General features: G+C 42.7%; 1 protein-coding gene and 1 pseudogene across 1 annotated transcript in view; both read right to left on the minus strand.

The window, feature by feature from the left end:
* The window catches only part of il1rapl2 (interleukin 1 receptor accessory protein-like 2), a 676,009-nt gene that overhangs the window by 35,381 nt on the left and 616,085 nt on the right, over positions 1-24,543 (minus strand). Inside the window, exons 6-7 of the mRNA XM_072269776.1 lie at positions 13,274-13,419; positions 662-805 (exon numbers count right to left, since the gene is read on the minus strand). Of these exons, the coding sequence (XP_072125877.1) occupies positions 662-805; positions 13,274-13,419 (290 nt within the window). The remainder of the gene's footprint in view (positions 1-661; positions 806-13,273; positions 13,420-24,543) is intronic.
* Positions 9,686-9,798, minus strand: LOC140204611 (U6 spliceosomal RNA; annotated as a pseudogene).

Raw genomic sequence — 24,543 nt, forward strand, 5'->3', positions numbered from 1 at the left:
TAGGGGTCACAGTTTTGGCATGTGTTCTGAGCTTTAGATAAAAGTATTACTCTAACAATTAATTGCTTTCCCAGTAGACTTTCATGAATGTTAGAGAAAATGAACCTTATGAAGGAGAGGGAGACAATAGACTTCTCTGAAATTCAGTAGTGTCTGTGACGTGTTGAGTTCACATTCACACACGCTCAAACATATAATTGCACAGATAAACGGAGCACACATGCGCACACACACACACAGACACAGACACACACACACACACAAATAGGATAAAAGAGCTGCATTTTAAACACTCATCTTCTCCACACAGCTAACTGCCTTCTGGTTGGGATAACACGATGTAATGCAACACAGTAATTGCCTCGGTGTGTGAATGGTAATACAAATTACCTGACAATCACACTTAGTTGGACATTTTATTAAGTTTACAAAATATACAGTTCAGTTAGCCTGTCATCCATATTGAGTAATATATTTTATCTCACTTATACTTTCTGATGACAAATGGTTACATCAACGCCTTGTGACACCCTGGGTTTGCAGAAAAATAAAACCACTAATGCAATATGTAATACCCACTCCTCCTCCAAATGAACAATGAGTTGAAATACATGATTTGCTGCTGAACATCAGAGAAGTGCGACTTTGTTCGAATGCTTACCATCTTCTGTTTCGTCACTTCCAAAATGGCTCCGGTAAAAGAGCATCATCTCGATATTGTAGCATTTGTAAATGATTACAAGGAAGGTGATAAGGAGAAGGATTGCTCCCAAGCCACCTGCGAGCTCCACTCTGTACATTAGGTCTGGAATAAATTAGAGGGTAATGGTGTCACAAAATACTTATTTGCTGCAAAACACTGGCACAATTCAACAACAGCAATAGCAAAAAGATATTCTGCAAACTATTAAACAGCAGGTCTTCGTGGTTAATGTGATTAAAGACTTACAGACCATGACACAAGATTCAGTAACCAGGCTTAAAGGTCATGGTAATAGTATGAAAATTGGAGATGAGGTAAGGATCTTGCTTTACACAACATCTTGCTGTGCACTGGAACATGCTGCCTCATCTGAAGTTTGAATTTCAAAGTAAATTTTTCATCAAAGTATACATCACCATATACATTGAGATTCAATTTCTTGAGAACATTCACAGTAAAACAAAGAAATACACCAGAATCAATAAAAAAACTATAAAGACTGACAAAAAAACAATGTGCAAAAGAAAACTGTGCAAATACACAAAAACAAATAATAATTATAAAAAAGTAAATAAATAATACTGAGAACATGAGATGTAGAGTTTTTGAAAGAGAGTCCATAAGTTATGAAATCAATTCAGTGTTGAGGTGAGTGAAGTTATCCACACTGGTTCAGGAGCCTGATGTTTTAGGGTAATAACTGTTCCTGAACCTGATGGCGTGAGATCTAAGGCTCCTGTATCTTCTTCCCGATGGCAGCAGTGAGAAGGAAATGGCCTGGATGGCAGAGTCCTTGAGGATGGATGATGATTTTGTGTGGCAGCTCAATACATTTACTTTTAGTAAGGAATGGGATCAGTACTTGAAGAGGTAACTATTATGGAGAAAATGGAGCAACAAACATTCTGCTAGAGTAACTTAACAGGTTGAACAGCATCTGAGGGGGGAAAGGAATTTTGGGATCAAAGCCCTGCATTAGGGTTTTATATTGAAGTTGTAAAAGACGTTGCTGAGGTCTAATTTGGAGTAATATGTGCCGTTTTGGTCACCTGCCAACAGGAAATGCCAGCCGGAGGTATGATGGCATCAGCGCCATACTCCGAGGCAAGTAGCCCCCAGTTGGAATCCCGCCGGCTCCTTGCACGCTTTCCATCCGTGCTGGTTTGAGCACCGAGCTAGCAACCTGACCTCATAAAAAAGTCAAATGCTACGGAAATGGTAAAAAATGCTGCCCAGTGTGCCACGAGGCGTGAAGAGGAACACAATGGCAGGAAATATATCAATAAGTTTGAAAGAGTACAGAGGAAATTTAGAGATATTTCCAGAACGTGAAGGCCTGAGCTACAAGAAAAGGTTGAATGGGTTCGGACTTTATTCTGTGATGCATAGGAGAGTGAGATGAGATTTGACAGAGGTATACAAAGTTATGAGGGGCATAGATAACATAAATGCAAGCAGGCTTTTTCCACTGAGAAACACACACAAAATGCTGGAGGAACTCAGCAGATCAGGCAGCATCTGTGGAGAAGTCGATGTTTTGGGCCGAGACCCTTCATCAGTGTTTGGGTAAGACTAGAACTAGAGATTAAGGGTTTATGGTGAAAGGTGAAATGGTTAAGAAGACCAGCAAGGGGAACTTCTTCTTTCAGAAGATGTTGAGAGTGTGGACTGAGCTGCCAGCAGGGGTGATGGATGTGGATTCGATTTCAGCATTTAAGAAAAGATTGGATAAGTACATGGATGAAGTACGGAGGGCTAGGTTTCAGTGCAGCTCGATGTAACTGGACAGAATAGCTGCTTGTCATGGACTAGGTGGGCTGAAGGCCATGCTTCTGTGCTGTAGTGCTCTATGTCTCAATGACTCTATGACTATCAGAGCTTCCTTTCTTTTTCAAACCCTCCTTCAGTCCTGATGCGAGGATTAAACGACAATTGTTCAATCACAGTCACAGCCTTCCCCCCACCCCCAGCATGGAGGACATCTTCAAAAGACGTTCCCAGAACAAAGTGACATCCATCAGTGAAGGCGTTCACAATCCTGAACATGCCTCTTCTCATTACTACCATCAGGGAAGAGGTATAGAAAATGGAAGACACACAATCAGTGTTTTAGGAACAGCTTCCTCCCTCCTTCTGTCAGACTTCTGAATGGAGCCCATGTACACTACGTCTCTTTTGTGCAATTTATTTACTTTTTATTACAACTTATAGTTTTTTAATTTTTATGTCATGCACTGTAGTGCTGCCACAAAACGACACATCTCATGACATAGGTTAGTGGTGATAAGCCTGATTCTGATCCTATATTATGTACCTCTCTAAAAGCTTCTGAATTGCTGGTCATTGTAAATTAGTCTGGGATTGCTGGGCAGCATGACTCAAAGGGGCGGAAGGGCCTGTTCTGCGCTGTATCTCAATCAATTACTAAAAAAATAAACATTTGCCTTCACTACCTCACTTGGCATTCCAGGTACCCACCACGCTTTGTGTAAAGCATCCTGCCCAACACGTCGCCCCCCCCTTCCTTCTCAATCCTGAAAAAGGGTCTTGGCCCAAAACGTTAACTGTTTATTCATTTCCACAGATGCTGCCTGACCTGCAGATTTCCTCCAGCATTTTGCCTGTGTTGCTCTAGATTTCCAGCATCTGCAGACCTTCCTGTGTTTACCATTTGCTCCCCTACGCTTCTCCTTTGTACCTACCCCAACCACCCCACCTTAGAATCATGTCCTCTTGTATTCGATGTATTCAACCCTGGTAAAAGATATCAGCTGTTTACCCAATCTCTTACAGTTTTATAGACCTCTATTTGGTCTCTTTTCAGCTTGTGAATCTGCAGAGAAAATAACGCTCTTCTGTTAAACCTCTCCTTACAGCACATGCCTTCTAATCCTGGCAGTATCCAGGTAAACCCCTTCTGCAGCCTCTCCATAGCCATAGAACAGAAAATTGGATTACAACATTGGTGTGCACGGTGGCAGGTAGATAGAAAGTTATTTTTGATCATTTTAGCTAAAACAGTAATAGCTGTGTTTTATATTGAAGTCAGAAATTTCATTCTATTGCAACCAACAGAACCAAATTTTTGAAGCACAGCACAACGTACAGCTGCCACTGTATTCTGCCTAGAGCTCGAATGATCAAGGACTTATTTTTAAATTTGATGCATTCAAATAAATTTTATCTAGCAAGTCAATAAATATTTTATAGAGAATGCCAATGCAATTTTTTAATTATGTGTTGCTTTGAAAAGGATTTTCTTGGTTTCTCTCATAATATTTATTCTCAGTTTTTTTTTTCTGAGTGTATGCCAGTACAGATTAGTGCGATGGCTTTGGGGAATAGCCTGTAAGCTTAAAATTCTTTATGGTACTAATTTTCTTCTTGCCTGCTCTAAGGTCATTGGCCTCATTATTTTTAAACCTTTATCACCTCCAGTAAACCTTAGACTGGTTGTAAAGTCATAGAGCTTGCAGTTTATTCAGTTAATGTGTATTGCATTTATTCTAAACAACTTTGAATCCGAGGCAGACGTTTTCAGGATCACTCTGGCCAATCGAAATTTGACTAGGGTTCAATTCAATCATACTTCAACAGCAGTGGAAGCTATTTTCTAGTGTGATACCAGTGTTGTGAGGACAGATTGGAAATGGTAGGATGTTGGGAAAGCTAATCTTCTTCAAGCTGAAAGGTCAGGAAGGGATTTGGTAGAGGTGCTCACAACTGCAAATGCTTTTCATAAAGGAAATAGAGTTTGTGGTTGCAAGCCACATGGTTGGGGTGATTCATTTAATAATCAAGGGTAACTGTGTATATTATACAGAGGCTGGAAACTGGAACCTACTGTCCGAAAGGTCAATGAAAAAAGATTCTAATATTAACCTCCTAAAGGGGATATCTGATGCTTGAAGGAACATGTACAAGGTAACAAGGTAACAGCAGGAGAGAGGGATTTATTAAATAATTCTAGTAAAACTCCAATATATTGATGGGCAATATATGCCCTCTGGTGCACTATTTTGTGATAAGCAGAATGTGTCCAATTGGTTGGCATTTAGCAATTTCAAGGACCCTACAACTCAAATTCTCTGTATTATTTATTTGTTTGTTAGTTTGTTTGTTTGTTTTGCACAGTTTGTCTTCTTTTGTTTGTCAGTCTTTGCAACTGATTTTTCCTCGATTCTATTGTATTCCTTTATTCTACTCTGATTGCCTGGAAGAAAACGAATCTCAGGCCAGTATACGGTGACATATACTGTATGTATTTTGATAATACCTTTACTTTGAACTTCCATTGATCCTTTGTTTTGTTTGTGCAAGCTTTTAATAAAGTTTTTGACAGTAAATCTCTTCCTGAATCTAATTTAGATCTCAACCCTTGCTTCGTGCATATCTTGAAAATCTTCTCAGCACAGCCACATCCAGCATTCTGGCTTGTGCTGTTTTAGAATGTGATCGCATTTCAGAGCTGATGGATTAGAATGGTGTTGTGTATTTGATATTTCAGTAATATTTAAGTAATCTTGTACAAAGAGTATATATATTTAATTAAACTTTCCTGATATGCCTTGCCTGAAGTAAAACACAAATGTAGACCTGCATTTCAACTCTGGTGTCCAGGTGATTTATAATGGGTCTAATCAGGAAGGATCTTTTTAATGATCAACATTAACACATGCCTCAATATGAAAGCAGCTATCATAGAACTGGTGAAGTAGGAACAAGAAATTCCCTGTGTGTCGATAGACATTCTTAAAGCAGTATCACCATTGGTATTCCAAAATCTCCAGGGATTTAATTTTGACCGTAAGTCCACAAGACATAGGAGCAGAATTAGACCATTTGGCTCAATCATCTGCTCTTCCATTCCACCATGGCTGATTTATGAACCCTCTCAACCGCATTTTCCTACCTTCTCTCCATAAACTTGGATTGGAGAGTTGCAGATGTTGTTCCCTTATTCAAGAAAGAGTGTAGAAATAGTCCAGGAAATTATAGACCAGTGAGTCTTACTTCAGGGGTTGGTAAGTTGATGGAAAAGGTCCTGAGAGGCAGGATTTATGAACATTTGGAGAGGCATAATATAATTAGGAATAGTCAGCGTGGCTTTGTCAAAGGTACGTCATGCCATACGAGCCTAATTGAATTTTTTGAGGTTGTGACTAAACAAATTGATGAAGGTAGAGCAGTAAATGTAGTGCATATGAATTTCAACAAGGCTTTTGATAAGGTACCCCATGCAAGGCTTATTGAGTAAGTAGGAGGCATGGGATCCAAGGGGATCTTGCTTTGTGGATCCAGAATTGGCCTGCGCACAGGAGGCAACGAGTGGTTGTAGATGGGTCATGTTCTGGATGGGGGTTGGTGACCAGAAGTGTGCCTCAGGGATCTGTTCTGGCATCCCTTCTCTTTGTGATTTTTATAAATGACCTGGATGAGGAAGTGGAGGGGAAGCTTAGTAAATTTGCTGATGACACAAAGGTTGGGGGTGTTGTGGATAGTGTGGAGGGCTGTCAGAGGTTACAGCAGGACATCGATAGGATGCAAAACTGGGCTGAGAAGTGGCAGATGGAGTTCAACCCAGATATGTGTGAGGTGGTTCATTTTGGCAGGTCAAATAGGATGGCAGAATATAGCATTAACGGTAAGACACTTGGCAGTGTGGGGGATCAGCAGGATCTTGGGGTCTGAGTCCACAGGACACTCAAAGCTGCTGCACAGGTTGACTCTGTGGTTAAGAAGGCATACGGAGCATTGGCCTTCATCAACCGTGGGATTGAGCTCAAGAGCTGAGAGGTAATGTTACAGCTATATACACCCTGGTCAGATCCCACTTGGAGTACAGCACTCAGTTCTGGTCACCTCACTACAGGAAGAATGTGGAAACTGTAGAAAGGGTGCAGAGGAGATTTACAAGGATGTTGCCCGGATTAGGGGGCATGCCTTATGAGAATAGTTTGAGTGAACTCGGCCTTTTCTCCTAGGAGCAGCGGAGGATGAGAGGTGACCTGGTAGAGGTGTATAAGATGATGAGAGGCTTTGATCATGTGGATAGTCAGAGGCTTTTTCCCAGGGCTGAAATGGCTAACATGAGAGGGCACAGTTTTAATGTGCTTGGAAGTTGGTCCAGGGGAGATGTCAGGGGTAAGTTTTTTTAAGCAGAGAGTGGTGAGTGCGTGGAATGGGCTGCCAGCAACGGTGGTAGAGACAGATACGATAGGGTCTTTTAAGAGACTCCTGGAATACAGGTACATGGATCTTAGAAAAATAGAGGGCTATGGGTAACCCTAGGTAATTTCTAAGGTATGTACATTTTGGGCACAGCATTGTGGGCTGAAGGGCCTGTATTGTGCTGTAGGCTTTCTATGTTTCTAACCTAACAACCTCTGCTTTAAAGATATACACTGACCTGGCCTCCAGAGCCATCCGTAAATTTACTGACCATACTAATTGACCTAATTTCATACTTTCCTCTGTTTTAGATTCATGAAAAAACAGTGAGGGGGAATCAGATGGAGGACACATCTCCAACAAGAGCAAAGCATGGAATCCAGAAATTCTGCAACAACGAAGTATTTAAATTAAACACTGCGAAGTACTGCTGCAGTTAAAATGGAGTAATAATCATATTATAATAAGGATCCTCCAAGAGGACTGTAAGCTCACCACAGAGTTTGGAAACTTGCATGCCTCAATGACCCAGAGAGCTATGTTGGTTAGAGTCAGGGCCTCGTGCTTTGGCTCTTGGTAGGGTCACCCATGCCAGACAAGTCAAAGGACAGAGGCCAGACAAAGAGTGATCCACTGGTCCTCCAGGTTCAGAGGTTCAGCTCAGCACTTGACTGGTCAAAATCTAAACTGTTATTCCAACAGCAATGAAAAATACTTCTATATCTGTGTGCGACGACATGGACAGACAGAGATGTAGGACTTTCATTGCGGCCCTAAACGCCGGCTGCGTAACGGACAGTAAGTATAATAAATCTAATGGTGGAGGAAAATTCTAAAGTGTTGAGTGTGGGTCTTCAGGCTTGTGTACCTCCTCCCTGATGGTGTTAGTGAGAAGGGTGCATGTCCTGCTGGTGTGGGTTTTTAATGATGAACGCCACCTTCTTACGCACCACCTCTTGATGATGTCTTCAAATGGTGGAGCTTACTACCCAAAGGTGGATGACAGTTCATGATGAGGAGAGCGGTGTCCATGATGGAACGGAATTTTCATTATATTGGCCTAATCGCTTGCGTCGCTGCAATCCAGTGAAAGTCATCCCTCGAGCCAAACTTTTGTTGGTCGATAGATCCTTTAGTGGGGAGGGGTTAGCGTGCCCTATCGCACTCTTCTCCAGCGGTTGCTTTCTCTAAATCACGCCTGCCGCGCCCTCACAAAGGGATCAATGGCCCTGACCTTGCCCTCTCACCACCCTCATGCCTGGCCAAAGCCTCTGGCAGCGGTCAGGCCGAAGGCTTGAATTTGGGCTGGAGTCCCAGGTCAGGTGGCCTGGTGGCACAACTGGGGAGGACCACAGAGGAAGAGCAGTAGGATGCTGCCCTTCTCAATAGCAGGGTGCTTAGCCACAACGGACACACCAGCCCCCTCCCCTACCTCCCCCCAAGAAACTTGGTAGGTACAGCTTTGGCTCATCACTCCTCTTCTCTCCTCAGAGAATGTGTGGCCGGAACAATATTTTACCAATAAACATGGTGCTCTTGACTTGGTTAGACTGAGGAACCACCACTGTGTGTTGTTCACTCTTCAACATCTTGTTGCTGAACACTTTATGTGAAACTGTAGTTTAAGTGCTTACAATAGCTACCTTTTCTTTAAGGCTTCTGAATTATTCCAAACCAAATCAAAGGCATTTACTTATTGACTTTTATTTAGAGACACAGTATATAGTAACAGGCCCTTCCAGTCAAACGAGCATACACTGCCTAATTACACCCATGAGACCAATTAACCCACTAAACCATATGTTTTTGGAATGTGGGAGGAAACTGGAGCACCCAGAGGAAACCCACATGGTCATGGGGAGAATGTACAAACTCCTTTCAGATAGCAGCGGGAACTGAACCCAGATCGCTGGTGCTGTAATAGCATTAAGCTGAACTGCTACATTACCACGCCACCCCTAAATAATATGCAACATAGATTTCACAGTAAGAGTTATTAGTGAAGCTAAAGAATCTCTATAATCTTATGGTACAATCTTTCTAAATAACTGTGACATGTTTGCCAAAGTTGAACTACATGGATTGGGGAAAGATCATCACAGAATGAAAAAAAGTCTACAGCCATAGGAAAAAAGTGCAGAGCAGGTAGAGAATTGTATCCGAGATTATAACCAGGTAGATTGCAAGGTCAGGAGCCCATCTTAACTGTACTGGGGAGCTATTCAACAGTCTTATTACACTGGTATAGAAGCTGTTCTTGAGCCTGGTGGTACGTGCTTTGAGGCTTTTGTATCTTCTGCCTGATGGGAGATAGGAAAAGAGAGAATGTACAGGATGGGTAGAGTCTTTGATAATCCAGCCTGCTTTATTGAGGCAGTGAGAAGTATAGACAGCGTTCATGGAGGGAGATTGGTTTCTATGACACTGAGCGGTGTCCACAACTCTCTGCAGTTTCCTGCAGTCAAAGGCAGATTAGTTGCCATATTTGTAGTGGAACTGGTTTATTATTGCCATTGTACCAAGATACAGTAAAAATCTGGTCTCACATACTACTTATACAGATCAAATCACTACACAGTGCATTGTTGCTTCATAACATAAACTAATAACACACAAAATAAAGGTAAAAGCTACAGAGAAAATGCAGTGCAGGTAAACAATTAAGTACAAGATCATAATGAGATATATTGTGAGGCCAAGTGTCCATATTATCATACAAGAGGTCCACTTAAAGGTCTGCTAAGAGTGGGATTGAAGCTGTCATTGAGCTTGATGGCACGGAGCCTGATGTATGATGTATGCAAATAGCATATGAATATGGAACACTTTGCTAATTTGCGTGCCATCCTTGTGCAAGGGTCATGCTAATCTGCTCAGTATCAGTCCATTTTTAACATAGTGTATAAGCTGCTGAAGCAAGTACATATACTGCTCTCTCACATGTGCTCACTAACTTCCTCGAGTTTCTCTTTCTGACCACCCACTGGAGATAAGTTACACTCATTAATTAAACCATCAACCAGTCAATCACTGAGATGTGGAAAGAAACCAGATCACCTCGACGGAACACTCACAGTCATAGGAAGGAGGTGCCTACCCACCATCCAGGGCATATATACAGAAAAGTGCCTGAAAAGGGCCTGTAACATCGTGAAGGATCCCACCCACCCTGCTCATGGACTGTGCTTCCCAACTTCAAAGATTAAAGATTAGTTTTATTTGTCACACGTACATCGGCACATTGAAGCATACGGTGAAATGCGTCGTTTGTATCAACAACCAACCCAGTCCGAGGTGGTGCCAGGGGCAGCCCGCAGGCGTCTCCATGTTTCAGGCAGCGACATAGCATGTTCACAGCTCACTAACCAGCATGTCTTTGGAATATGGGAGACAACCAGAGTACCTGGAGGAAACCCACGTGGTCACATCTCGTTACATCCTGCAGTGGGAATTGAACCCCGATCACTGATTTCTATAAATTGTTATGTAATCCACTATTCTACCACGAGCATTAAGCAGCACGGTTGCATTGTGATTATCATTACATGCATATGCATGCATGACTGAGCTGTAACTAAGCCAGGTTGGTTACTCACGCATAAATCTAGTAGGGTGTTGTTTCTCCAGTTATTAAGGTGCTTACTTCATTGACGCTTTCATTTAATTTATACACTTGACTGCTAAATTTCTGTGGCCAGTGTCCTCAGAGCCAGATATCTCATACGGCCCTTCACAACGCTGTTCAATACTACTGAGCACCTCCCCATGCCCAACCCTCCACTCCCACCGTTACTTTCTGTAGCACACAGCGTTAATAGAAAATACATCAGACTCCACATTCACTGCCTCTGGACCCTGCTGACAAATCCATCTCCTAATGATCCATTTTGTTCATAAATCTCAAGCCCATTAGAGTTACAAGCATGCCAATTTGTCATGTTTGTGTTCCTACTGGCTACTTCCAAGCATTACAGCATGATTAAGGAGACCAAATTGTGGAAAAAATAAATGATGAATTTGGCCTACTTTTTGAAACCCAAGAGAATTAAGTACTCCAACACCTCCCCTTTCATCTCAAGGAAAAGAACCTAGAGTTGGTTCTAATTTAAAGCAAAAATTACATCTTTAGCTCACAATCACTTTATTTTGCACTTTGGCTTTCAATGGGAAACTCTATTTTATGAGGCAATTGCCTTTGCAACTAGAATATGAATCTTTTTTTATGCTGAAGAATTACCTTCCTATCATTCTTAGTAATGGATCTTGCAAGTCCCACTTGTAAAATTTCAGTACTAAAATTGAAGAAAAATACCAGGGATTTTAACTCCAGTTGCAAGAAATATTAATAAGCTTTGACAGAAAAAGTGTGGTACACAGCAGTGTGTGTTATGAAGCAAGGAGAGGGTATTGTCACCAGAATTACAGTAGCATTGGATTGTTTCCTTATTTTAACAATCAAAGCACATACCATAAAACCATAAGGCACAGTAGCAGAATTAGGCTATTCCACCCATTAAGTCAGTTCTATCATTCATTTCTCACTGTTTTATTTTCCCTCTAAACCCCATGCTCATGCCTTCCCCCCTGCCGGCTTTGACCCCTTTACTAATCACAGAAACTATCAACTTTCACTTCAAATACACCCAATGGCTTGGCCTCAAAAGCCATCTGTGGCAATGAATTCCACAGATTTACCATCCCTTGGTGAAAAAAATTCCTCCTTAACTCTGTTCTAAAGGGACGTCCTTCAATTTTGAAGTTGTGACCTCTGGTCCCAAACTAGACCATAAGTCCATAAGATACAAGAGCAGAGTTAGGGCATTTGACCCATCAAGTTTAGTTCAATATTTGATCATGTCTGATTTATTACCTCACTTAATACCATCCTCTTGCCTTCTACCATAACCTTTGATGCCCTTACTAATAAATAACCTATCAAACTCAATTTTAAGTATTCCCAATAACTTCACCTCTATTAGAAACAATCTCTCCACATCCCGTCTAGCTAGGCTTTTCAATATACAGCAGGTATCAATAAGATTCCACCCCCTACACCCCAGCCACCCAATTCTTCTAAACTCCAGCAAGTACAGACCCAGACCCCATCAAATGCTCCTCATATATTAACCTTTTCATTCCTAGGATCATTTTCATGAGTCTTCTTTGAACCCTCTCCAACATCCCTTCTTAAAAAAAGGGCCTAAAATTGCTCACGATATTCCAGGTTTGTTCTGACCAATGCCTTTTAGAACCTTAGCATTACGTTCTTGCTTTTAAATGCTATTCCTTTCAAGATAAATGCAAACATTGCCATACATGAGAATATTTATTAAACATTCATCAAATCACTGCACTGGAATATTGTGTACATTTGCAGCTTATTCCAAATACTGTACATTAAAGTCAAAATAGACATTTTCTTTATCAGAGAGATATATTAGGTATAGGAGAAGACAGCAGAGGGCACTCCAATCACACACTCCAGCTGGGACGCTGAAGTAGTTGTCTTTATAAATACAACAGCAACAATGCTTCCTAATTATGTACTTCCTGTAATGTTGTGAAGCTTGATATAGACACCTTGCTAAAGGTTAACTAATATCTGCTCAAGTTCAGGGATGTGAAGGAAGTTGGCAATAGGGACAGTCTTGCAAGGAGGAGAGGATGGCAATGAAATTCAGGCAGGAAACTGCAAAGTTTCATCCGAGTTGTGAAGTGAAATGTAACAGGGTTAAACTGGAAAGCTGCAGGAATCTCTCGGAGGATAGAGGCCAGGAAGGTTTTGCAGGATTGTCAAAGCCCTGGGGTGAAATGGAAAAGACAGATGGGAAGAATTGGTAGAATAAGATTCATCAAAGATCTAAAGAAGCCCTGGTAATGGGTGAACCAGAGACATTTAGAGTCAAGGCAGCAGAATTTGACTGAGTGACAAGTGATGTAGGAAAGGAAAAAATAGGAAAGGAAAAAGTAGGAAAGAAACAAGACAGCATAGAAGATAGAACATAGAAATCTACAGCACATTACAGGCCTTTCAGCCCACAATGTTGTGCTAACCATGTAACTATTCTACAAGTGTAGAAACAGCCTAGAATTTCCCTACCACAAAGCCCTCTACCTTTATAAGCTCCATGTACCTCTCCAAGAGTTTCTTAAAAGACCCTATTGTATCCGCCTCTGCCACTGTCGCTGGCAGTGCATACCATGCACCCACCACTCTCTGTGTGGAAAACAGAACAGTGGAATTGACAAGCTGAGTCAAGGCAAATGAGCAGTAAGCTCACAAAAAGCCAAGGGTTGCTGTCTTCTACTTCATACTGGCTCATAGCCAACACACAGAAACAAAAATATCACAAGAAACCAAATTGTTATGTCAAAGCACATTACCTTGCAGGCACTTACCTTTCCTCTGGAGCAGGATGCTGGCTTGAGTGCGCCCAATCCGATTTTCCACAATGCAGGTGTAGTTCCCCAAGTCAGCCTCCTTCACCCAATCAAATAGCAGCGATAATTCCACTTCCTTCTCTCCAAGATGCTCACTTAGAACCCTGTGGGTGAGACAAAGGTGACATAATTATTGCTTCAGGCTGATGGAGTGATAGAAACAAAGCCAGTGAATTCTGCATAGACTTAGAGTCACAGAGTCATAGAATACTACTGCTTAGAGACAGGCTCTTGGTGGGTCAGGTGGCTCCTGTAGAAAAGGGAATGTGTTTAGGTTCAAGTTGAAGTTTATTGTCATCTGACTGTGCATGTATACAACCAAATGAAACAACATTCCTCCAGACCACAATGCACCCACAATGCATACATCACACACTGCACATAGAAGCATAATATTACCACAAATAAGTTTATAAAATATAATTCAAAATGCATGTGAAGCACAAGTAAACAGTAAACAGTACAGTAAGCAGTTCACTATTCTAGTGACGAGACCTTGGTAGTGGCAGGGTACTCATTAGTCTCACAGTCTGAGGGAAGAAATTGTTACCCAGTCTGGCAGGCTCAGTCCTGATGCTCCTTTACCTCCTTCCTGACAGTAGTGGATCAGAGAGATTGTGGGATGGGTGGTAGGGATCCTCAATAATGCTTTGAGTTATCCATATACAACGCCCCTGGTAAAAGTCACACATAGGAGAGAGAGAGAGAGAGACTCTCAGTGGATTTACTATCTTTTGTAGGGGCTTGTGGTCCAATGCCTTGCAGCTTCCATACCACACAATGATGCAGCCAGACAGGGCACTCTTGATGGTGCTCCTGTGAAAAGTAGTTAGAACGGGGTGCAGTGTCTTTCACGCCTCATTCTCCTCAGAAAGTATTGATGCTGCTGTGCCTTCTTGACTAATGAGGAGGTATTGTGGGTCCAGGTTAGAGCATTCGTTATATGTTCACACCAAGGAACTGTGCTCTCCACTCTCTCCATGGTGGAGCCATTGATGTTTCAGGTCTGAGACTTCGTCAGAACTTTGATAAGAATGGGAGAAACACGTTAGCTAAGGTAGAAGAGAAGCTGGGAGAGAGCGATGGATGGAGCAGAGGGAACTTCTCTGGTAGGGTGAAGTCTTGTGACTTTACCTGGGTATTGTAAGCATGTGTAATGTTGTATAGTCTGAACTGCTGAAAAATACCCAGTTAACTCCTGCTATTTCCACAGGCAATATTCTATTCATCCAGATGAAGGCTCTTCACCCAAAACTCCGCTTCAACAAAAATTACCTGATCCGCTGGAACTGAAATCGGAATTGGTTTATTGCTGTCAAATGTACCAAGATACAGTGAAATACATATCTTGGAGCAGAACATTAGCATAGTGGTTAGTGTGGTGCTTTAAAATGCCAGCAATCGGAGTACAAATCCGCCACTGTCTGTAAAAAGTTTTGAAAGTTCTCCTCTTGACCTGGTGGTTTTCAACAGGGTACTTTTCTTTCCTCCAACGTTCCAAAAGCTTACATGTAGGTTGTGTGCATGCTATGTAGATGCTAGAAGCATGGAGACACTTGCTGGCTGCCCCCAGCGCACATTTGGACTGTGTTGGTCAGTGACGCAAACAACACAATTCGCTGTATGTTTTGATGTATAAAGCTAATGTTTTATCTACATAGACTACACCTCCTTCGACCCTACTACTTGTAAAAATGCCATCCCCTTATCTCAATTCCTCCGTCTCCACCACATCTGCTCTCAGGATGAGGCTTTTCATTCTAGAGCGAAGGAGCTGTCCTCCTTTTTCAAAGAAGGGGGCTTCCCTTTCAGTGCTGACCTCAATGCTGCCCTCAACCACATGTCTTCCATTTCATGCATGTCTGCTCTTACCCCATCCTTCTGCTGCCCTACCAGCAATAGGATTCCACTTCTCCTTACCTACCACCCCACCAGACTCCGTGTCCAGCACATAATTCTGCAAAACTTCTGCCACGTCCAATGGGATCCCACCACCAAGCAGATCCTTCCTTCTCCCTACTTTCTGCTTTCCGCAGGGATTGCTCCCTATGTGACCCCCTTGTCCATTCGGCCCTCCCCACTGTTCTCCCTCCTGGCACTTATCCTTGCAAGCTTAACAAGTGCTATACCTGCCCCTACACCTCCTCACACATCAAAGTTGCTGGTGAACACAGCAGGTCAGGCAGCGTCTCTAGGAAGAGGTACAGTTGACGTTTCAGGCCGGGACCCTGAGTCCTGACGAAGGATCCCGGCCTGAAACATCAACTGTACCTCTTCCTAGAGATGTTGCCTGGCCTGCTGCGTTCACCAGCAACTTTGATGTGTGTTGCTTGAATTTCCAGCATCTGCAGAATTCCTCGTGTTTGCCTACACCTCCTCGCTCACTACCATCCACTGCCCTAAACAACCCTTCCAGGAGAGGCGACACTTTATCTGTGAGTCTATTGGGGTCACTTACGGTGTTCGGTGCTCCCGGTCTGGCCTCCTGTTCATCAGTGAGACCCAATGTAGATTGGGACACTGCTTCGCCGAGCACCTGCGCTTCACCCGCCAGAACAAGTGGGATCTCCCAGTGGCCACCCACTTTAATTCCACTTACCATTCCCATTCCAATATATCCATCCATGGCATCCTCCACTGTTGTGATGAGGCCACACTTAGGTTGGAGGAGCAACACCTTATATTCCGTTTGGGTCGCCTCCAATCTGATTGCATGAACATCGATCTCTCAAACTTCCGATAATGCCCCCAATCCCCCTCCCCCATTTCTCCATTTCCCATTCCCTTTTCCCTCTCTCAACTCATCTCCTTACCTGCCTATTGCCTCCTTCTGGTGCTCCTTCCCCCTTTTTCCTTCTTCCATGGCTTTCTGTCTCTTTCACCAATCAACTTCCCAGCTCTTTACTGCATCCCTCCCCCTCCAGTTTTCACCTATTGCCTGGTGGTTCTCTCTCCCCTCCCCTCAAGTTACAAATCTAATCCTCAACTTCTTTTCTCCAGTCCTGCTGAAGAGTTTTGGACTGAAACTTCTTTTCCATAGATGCTGCCTGGCCTGCTGAGTTCCTCCAGCATTTTGTGTGTGTTGCTTGGATTTTCAGCATCTGCAGATTTTGTCTTGCTAATGTTTAATCTTATCTTTTGGATACTGTTCATACAGATCAGATCATTGCACAGTGCATTGAAGCAGAACAAGGTAAGACAATACCAATGTGGAAGAAAGTGCCACAGCTACAGACCAAGTGTAGTGCAAGGAAACACTAAGGTGTAAAATCATAATAAGATATATTGTAAGGCCCATCTTATTGAACTAGGGAATCAATTGCCCTCCAGTAGATTTTTTTGTTTTTCCAGATTCCAACAACATTTTAATTGAAAGATACAGTGCAGACCAGGCCCATTGAACCTTACCATCTTGCAACCCATCGATTTAACCTTACATGGCCTCTTCTACTGCCATGATGAGGCTAAATTCAGGTTGGAGGAGCAACACCTCATATAATTCTCTAACTGCCGGTATTTCCCTCCCCCTCCCTTCCCCCATCCCATTTCACTCTGCCCCCTCCTCCAGCTGCCTATCACCTCCTTCATGGTTCCGCCTCCTTCTACTACCCATTGTGTTTTCCCTATTCCTTCTTCACCTTTCCTGCCTATCCCCTCCCTGCTTCCCCTCCCCCACCCCTTTGTCCTTCCCCTTACTGGTTTTTCACCTGGAACCCACCAGCCTTCTCCTTCCCACCCTCCCCACACCTTCTTTATAGGGCCCCTGCCCCTTCCCTCTACAGTCCTGACGAAGGGTTCCGGCCCGAAACGTTGACTGATCATTTCCACGGATGCTGCCCGACCTACTGAGTTCCTCCTGCGTGTTGTGAGTGTTGCTTTGACCTTACCCTAGTCACAGGGAAATTGACAGGACAATTTACAATGACCAATTTAGCTACTAACTGATATGTGTTTGGAACGTGGGAGGAAACTGGAGCAACAGGAGGAAACCCATGCACACACAGAACATACAGTGGACGCCGGATTTGAACTCTGAACTCTGATGCCCCCAGCTGTAATAGCATTCCACTAACTGCTACACTACCGTGGCATACTACAGTCTGCAGTCTTTCTACAGATGCTTCCTGACTCACTGAGCTTTTCCAAAATTTTCTGCTTTTGTTGCAGATTTCCAGCATCTGCAGTTTTTTTATTTACTTTCATTCACCTCTGCCTCTCTTGATTTTTATTAACAAAATGGCTGTGATTTTAGGTTTGTACACAGTAGTGATCCAACGACTAGGGCTCGAGTTAAAGTTAGAGGGTGTGGTGGTGCAACTATAACCCAGCTGCTGAGTGACAGAGTGTGAGGGAAGTAGAATAGGTGGGAGGAAGCAAACTTTGCACTGGATTATAAAACTGATATCTCAATAAACCATATTTAGCCCAGTGGTAGAAGCAGAGAAAATCACCCTATAATCTTGAGGATGTCTGGAATTTCTTTTCTCTACAATTGTGTAGAGTGCCAATGAACAGACCAAGCACAACAGTTTTTGTAAAGTAAATTGGTAAGAAGGTTTTTTTTTATTGTTGGGTACTGTATACTGATGTACTTGGCTTGCATGTCATCCAGACAGACCATTTGAGACCAGACAGACTTGTGCATTGAGACAGTACAAGGGAAAACAACAAAAAAAATGTAGAATTCTAAATATAGTGTTACAGGTGAGGTGAAGAGACCAAAATGTTCTTTGCAAAACATAGAAACATAGAAACATAGAAAATAGGTGCAGGAGTAGGCCATTCGGCCCTTCAAGCCTGCACCGCCATTTATTATGATCATGGCTAATCATCCAACTCAGAACCCCGCCCCAGCCTTCCCTCCATACCCCCTGACCCCCGTAGCCACAAGGGCCATAAAGTCTTAGGCACACACAGTATACAGTATATAGCTATGGTGCATAAATCTTTGCAGAATACACTATTTGTCAACGTGGAGCAGAGAGTGAGTTTGTAAATCTGGCGGGAGCAAAAGATGTTGGGAATGGTGAGGGTGGAGTGCCATAGGAGGGGTGTGGAACAGGTGACAGAGGAGCACGAGGGGAAGAGGGTAGTGCGGGTGCAGCCACACCCAGCCCTGAGGCACCAGGCAAGGTCACTTGATTACAATTAGTTTATTGATCATGATTGAATATCTCTCTGGTGCTCCCTTCCCCTTTTCCCAACTATGATTCCCCTCTCCCTGCTGCCGTCCCATTCTCAATCCACAACAGAGACTGATATCAGAATTAGGTTGCTCATCACTCACTTATATCATGAAATTTGATTTATTTTGTGGCAGCAGTTCAGTGTAATACATAAAATTACTACAGTATTGTGCAAAGGTGTGTTAGACATCCTAGCTATATATATTTGCCTAAGACTTTAACTGTATGTGGGGGAATTAGAGGTCAGGCTGGACTTTAAGTTACTGCTCCATACTTAAAGAACAGTACTGCTTAGCATTCATTTCAAGATGTCTAGAATACAAGAGCAAGGATTTGATGCTGAGGCTTTATAAGGCACTGCTGAGGCCTCACCTTGAGTATATTGAACAGTTTTGGGCCCTCAACTTAGGAAAGATACATTGGCATTGGAGAAGGTCCAGAGGAGGTTCACAAGGATGATTCCAGGAATGAAAGGGTTATCATATGAGGAACGTTTGATGGCTCTGGGTCTGCAGTCGCTGGAATTCTGAAGGATGAGGGAGGATCTCATTGAAACCTGGGACAGGCTGAGACAGAGTAGATGTGGAAGGGATGCTTCCATGATGGGAGAATCTAGGACAAGAGGGCACAGCCTCAGGATAGAGGAACGCCCTTTCAAAACAGATGAGGAGAAATTTCTTTAGCCAAAGGGTGGTGAATTTGTGGAATTTGTTGCCACATGCAGCTGTGGAGGCCAGGTCATTGGTGCACTTAAGGCAGAGATTGATAGGTTCTTGATTGGAGGAAGAAAAAAAGGATCCGCCCTGATTGAGTGGTGGAGCAGATGGCCTAATGATGGGCCAGATGGCCTAATTCTGCTGCTATGTCTTATGGTCTTATCTGTGTCTGTCTCTCCATTGATGAAGAGGGGAATGTCCTAGAGGTTTCCTCATCTTTTGCTGACCCACTGACCTTTGACTTTCATGACACAGCAACAATACTGAGGGTTCTTAGGGACATAGAAACAGAGAAACATAGAAAAACATACAGCACGATACAGGCCTTTCAGCCTACAAAGCTGTGCCGCACATGTCCCTACCTTAGAACTACCTAGGCTTTACCCATAGCCCTCTATTTTTCTAAGCTCCATGTAGCCATTCAGGAGTCTCTTAAAAGACCCTATCGTTTCCACCTCCACCACTGCCGCTGGCAGCCCATTCCACACACTCACTACTCTCTGCATAATAAAACTTACCCCCAACATCTCCTCTGTACCTGCTTCCAAGCACCTTAAAATTATGCCCTCTTGTGCTAGTTAGTTCAGCCCTGGGGAAAAGCCTCTGACTATCCACACGATCAATGCCTCAAACACTTTCTTCTTGACTGTTTACTACTATGTAAGGAAAGGCTAGTCCCACGGTTGCTTCGGATGAGCTTGTGAGCTTGGCTGAAGGACAGGACAGTGCAGAATGAAGGTCTGTCCTGGAATTGGAGGTGGGTGTGTGTGTTGTGTGTGTGTGTGTGTGTGTGTGTGTGTGTGTGTGTGTGTGTGTGTGTGTGTATATAAGAGGTTGATTTGCTGTTGTTATTTTGTTGTTTGTTATGTTCTTAACACAAATGGTGCATTTCATTTTATGTTTCAATGTACATGTAATAAATAAATGAATCTGAATCTGGCTGTTTGCAATAATCATAGTTACTTATGTACTGTATTTAATAATGTTTGAGTAATATTGTAAATACATTGTTTCATAAGCATTCATTGTTCATTTAAGTAGTTACAGGTTACATGTAAGAAGTATGTTAATGTCATGTGTCATTACACCACCACGTCCATGCGCATCTCACTAAAGTAAAACAAATTTATCCTAGGCTCTCATGTTTTTCTTTCAATTTAAGCTTTGGAGTTTCAAAACACAAAACTGGTGATGAGGAAGTTTTAAAATTAAATTGAGATGACTACATACCTGTTGAAGCGCAGAAAATTTTTCTATGCGGGGGAGAGAGATGTTTGAGTTAAAAAAATGCAGAAAATGAACAGAATTTAGGGGGTTCATAAAGAGTGAATACCGGGTGATAATAATAATAAATTTCAAAAAATCAAAAATGACCGGTTACATCAGAATGGTAGATGTGTTTGATTGCAAAACAGATAACTTAGTTGTATATTGAATGAACTGAGCAGTATTTTGAAGCAAATGAAATTTCCAAGCAAAGCGATAGACAGTCTTGCTGAATGCAACTGGTGCAACAGCATACAAATTCCTTCGAAGTTTGACTACTTCAATTAAATCAGCCAAAATGAGCTTTGCTGATATTGTGAACATAATGCAGGAACATTTAGAGCTGAAGCTATTGTTGATTGAAGAATCCTTTAGGTTTCACAAACGGCATCAAAAGGAAGGGGAGTCCATTCCAACGTACATGGCTGAATAGAAGAAATTCTCTGAGGATTACCAGTACAGTGATACTTTAATGATACATAGAGAGATCATTTAGTTTGTGGAATGTTGCAAGAAAGCATTCAAAAGTGGCTCCTAATTGAGGTTCAACTCATATTTAAAAGAGCAGTTGAAAAGGCAGCCAGAGACACAATTGAGTTGCAGTCAGGAATGAAAGCGAGTGTGAACAAAATTGCAACATCCAAACAGAAACCAGCCTGGCTGAACAAATGTGTTAGAACTGAGGCAGGGGTTCACATACACCAGACCAATGTAAGCTTAAAGGTGAAACTTGCATAAAATGCAGCTTAGTAGGACACATACAAAGAGCATGTTGAGCAGACAAAAATAAATGGACTGCACAGGGCAGGGAAAAAGATAAAATGTCAGGTTTCAGTTTCAAAAGGAGCTCAGATCTACATGCTGTTGATGAAAAATATGATACTGATGAGAGTGGATATCCTTGAGATTTACAAAGTGAAAATTAACAGGAGGCAAGCAATATGGCTGACCCCAGAAGTGAGCAGCAACTTAATTAAAATGGAAATGGACACTGGCTCGGTTGTTTCAGTCACTTCACAAAATGTTCAAACAGCATTTTGAAGATACTGAACTGAAGCCTGCAGATATCCAACTAAGAATTTATAGTGGGGGATAAAAGATAACTCCTGTGGCAATAACATTTATAACAGTGAAATACAGTAACCAACAAGCCATCTTGGGCTTGTACGTGGTCAAAACAGGAGGGCTAGCATTGAGGAGTTATAATTGGCTGAGACAACTACAACTTGATTGGAGATCCATTCACCATTTGCATGGCCCATCACTGCAATACAGTCAACTGAAAGCAAACTAAGAAAGGTACTGGATGATGCCACAGTAGTGTTCAAGGATGGCAGTGGAAAACTCAAACATATCAAGGGAAAATAGCGTTAAGTGAAAATGCAATTTTTAACAAAGCCCGTCCAGTTCCTTATACTATTTATAATAGTCAGTGAGCTAGAGAGGCTGAAAGAATTATTTCCAAGTTTGAGTGGAGCCCATGGGCAACACCAATCATTGCAGTAGCCAAGAAGAATGGGTCTATTATGATCTCTGGTGACCTTAAGGTCACCATCAACTCAGTATCAAAAGAAGATGAATACTGTCTGCTCAAGATAAGGGATATCTTTGTAAACCATTCTGGAAGAAAACACTTCAGCAAAGTGAATTTAGCTGAGGCCGACCTACAGATGGAGATGAAATTCGAGTCCAAAGTGTTTCTCACCATAAACACTCAAAAATGGCTTTAGGCTTATTTTTCGAATAGCCTTTGCACCTGCACTCTGGCAGAAGGTTATGGACAGTGTACTGAAAGGCTGCCCAGGCACTCTGTGTTACCTGCGTGAAATCATTGTGATTGATGAGCACGACAAGGAACATCTCAAGATCTCAAGAGAGTGTTAAAAAGATTAGAAGATTATGAGCTCAGACTATAAAACAACAAGTGTGAATTCTTTAAACCAAGCATCATTGTCTGTGGTCACATCATCGGCACATAAGAATTACACAAGTGTGCTGAGAAAATTCAAGCAGTGATGAATAACCCAATGCCAAAGGATGTGTCACCATTGCTGTCCTTTTTAGGATTTGTCAATTACTATAACAAGTCCCTGCCAAACCTGGCTACACGCTCCAGCCCTTGAACTCATTAGTACAGATCAGGAAGAAATGGCAATGGACAAACCAGTGTGAGGTGGCTTTCCAAATGACAAAGGAAATGGTGACATCATACACTGTATTCACACATTATTATCCACATTGTCCAGTGAAACTTGTTTGTGGTGCCTTGCCTTACGGTTTAGGTGCAGTCATGTCTCATGTTATGAGCGATGGAAGTGAATGCTCCATAGACTCAAACATGAGGAAATCTGCAGATGCTGGAATTTCAAGCAACACACATAAAAGTTGCTCCATAGCCTGTTCCCTTCCTGCTGCAAAGACAATTTATGTACAGATTGACAGAGAGGCCTTGATTCTGGTCTAGGGTGTAAAACATTTCAACCAGTACTTGCATGAGAGAGAGTTTATCCTCATTACTGATCATCAACCATTGGCATCCATTTTCAATCCACAGAAGGGTGTTTCGCTAACAGCAGCAGTCTGAGTGCAGAGATGGGCTCTGATTCTTGGATGACACAATTACAAGATCGAATTCAAGAAGATACCTAATCATTCAAATGCTGATGGATTATCCCATTAACCCTTAGAAAAAGGAAATAACTGGAAAACTTACGAAAGAGGACACTCATCGACGTATTCTCACTATTACAAAATGCACGTTTCCCTATTATGGCAGAGATGATTCAAAAGGAAACCAGAAAAGATCCCACCCTCTCTCAGTTCTATGTTGCAACCTAAAATGCCTGGAATGTGCAGCAGAAATTCCAGTTCCTCCATTTTTACCAGCACCAGGATGAACTTGTCCCTAATAGGATCGCCCTATGTGGGGATTGAGAATTGTTGTACCATCCAAGCTGAGAGCTAAAGTGTTGGAGGATCTACATGGTGGTCATCAAGGCGTGGTCTAAATGAAAGCATTGGCTCGAAGCTTTGTCTGCTGGAATGGGACGGATCAGCAGATCAAGCATCTTGCCATTCACTGTTTGGGAAGCTAACACAACCAGAAGATGATAAGAGCAGCGCCTCCCCATCCCTGGGAACAGCATGCGCTGCCCTGGCAGAGGAATCCTGTGGATCCTGTTGCACTATTCATCCACACAAATTTCTTGGTGGTAGTGCATGCAGCTAGAAAGTGGCCAGAAGTGTTCCCAATAGCCTCAACTACTGTCTTGTCCAATGTTGATGTGTTGAGAATCCTCTTCTCAAGGACGTGTATTCCAGAACACTTTATCAGTGACAATGGACCACAGTTTGTTGTGGAGCAGTTTCAGTTATTCCTGAAAATGAATGGAATAAGACATATTACGTATGCACCGTACCACCCAGCTACAACTGGCTTGGCAGTAAGGTTCATCCGGAGTCTAAAGGATGCACTGCAAGCAATGTCAGCAGAACACACGACACTGACACTGAATCAGAAGCTCACCAATTTCATCCCTGCGTACAGCAATGCAGCACACTCCACAACCAACAACTCACCAGTGATGCTGTTCCTGGGCCATCCCTTGCACTCACACTTGATCTCCTCAAACCCACACTCGGAAGGATTATGCAGCACTACAGCGGAGACGAATTGAGAGCTCCTCAAACACTGAGGTCTGATGTTTCACTGTTGGACAAGCAGTCCTGGTGAGGGACTGCAGAGGTGATCAAAAGTGGGTATCGAAAGATTACGGACAGAGCTGAACCACTCTCCTACACAGTGAAGATTGCATCTGATGTCATCTGGAGACGACACATCAATCAGTTGAGGAGAGCAGAGTCAGTTATCAGCGAAGAAACGTGCCCAGAACTGTCAGAACTACTTCCTCCAGTCCCAGCGTTAACTCCTACAACCACCACCTTCGAGAACGTCTCAGAAACTGAGGTTGTTTCACAGCCACGTCTCACCAGCCAAGACGGGTGATTCACCTTGTCAGGAAAGACGTTATCCCACAAGAGTAAGAAATTTTCCACAGAG

The sequence above is a fragment of the Mobula birostris genome, chromosome 10 (assembly GCF_030028105.1).
Source record: "Mobula birostris isolate sMobBir1 chromosome 10, sMobBir1.hap1, whole genome shotgun sequence".
Taxonomy (NCBI): Eukaryota; Metazoa; Chordata; class Chondrichthyes; order Myliobatiformes; family Myliobatidae; genus Mobula; species Mobula birostris.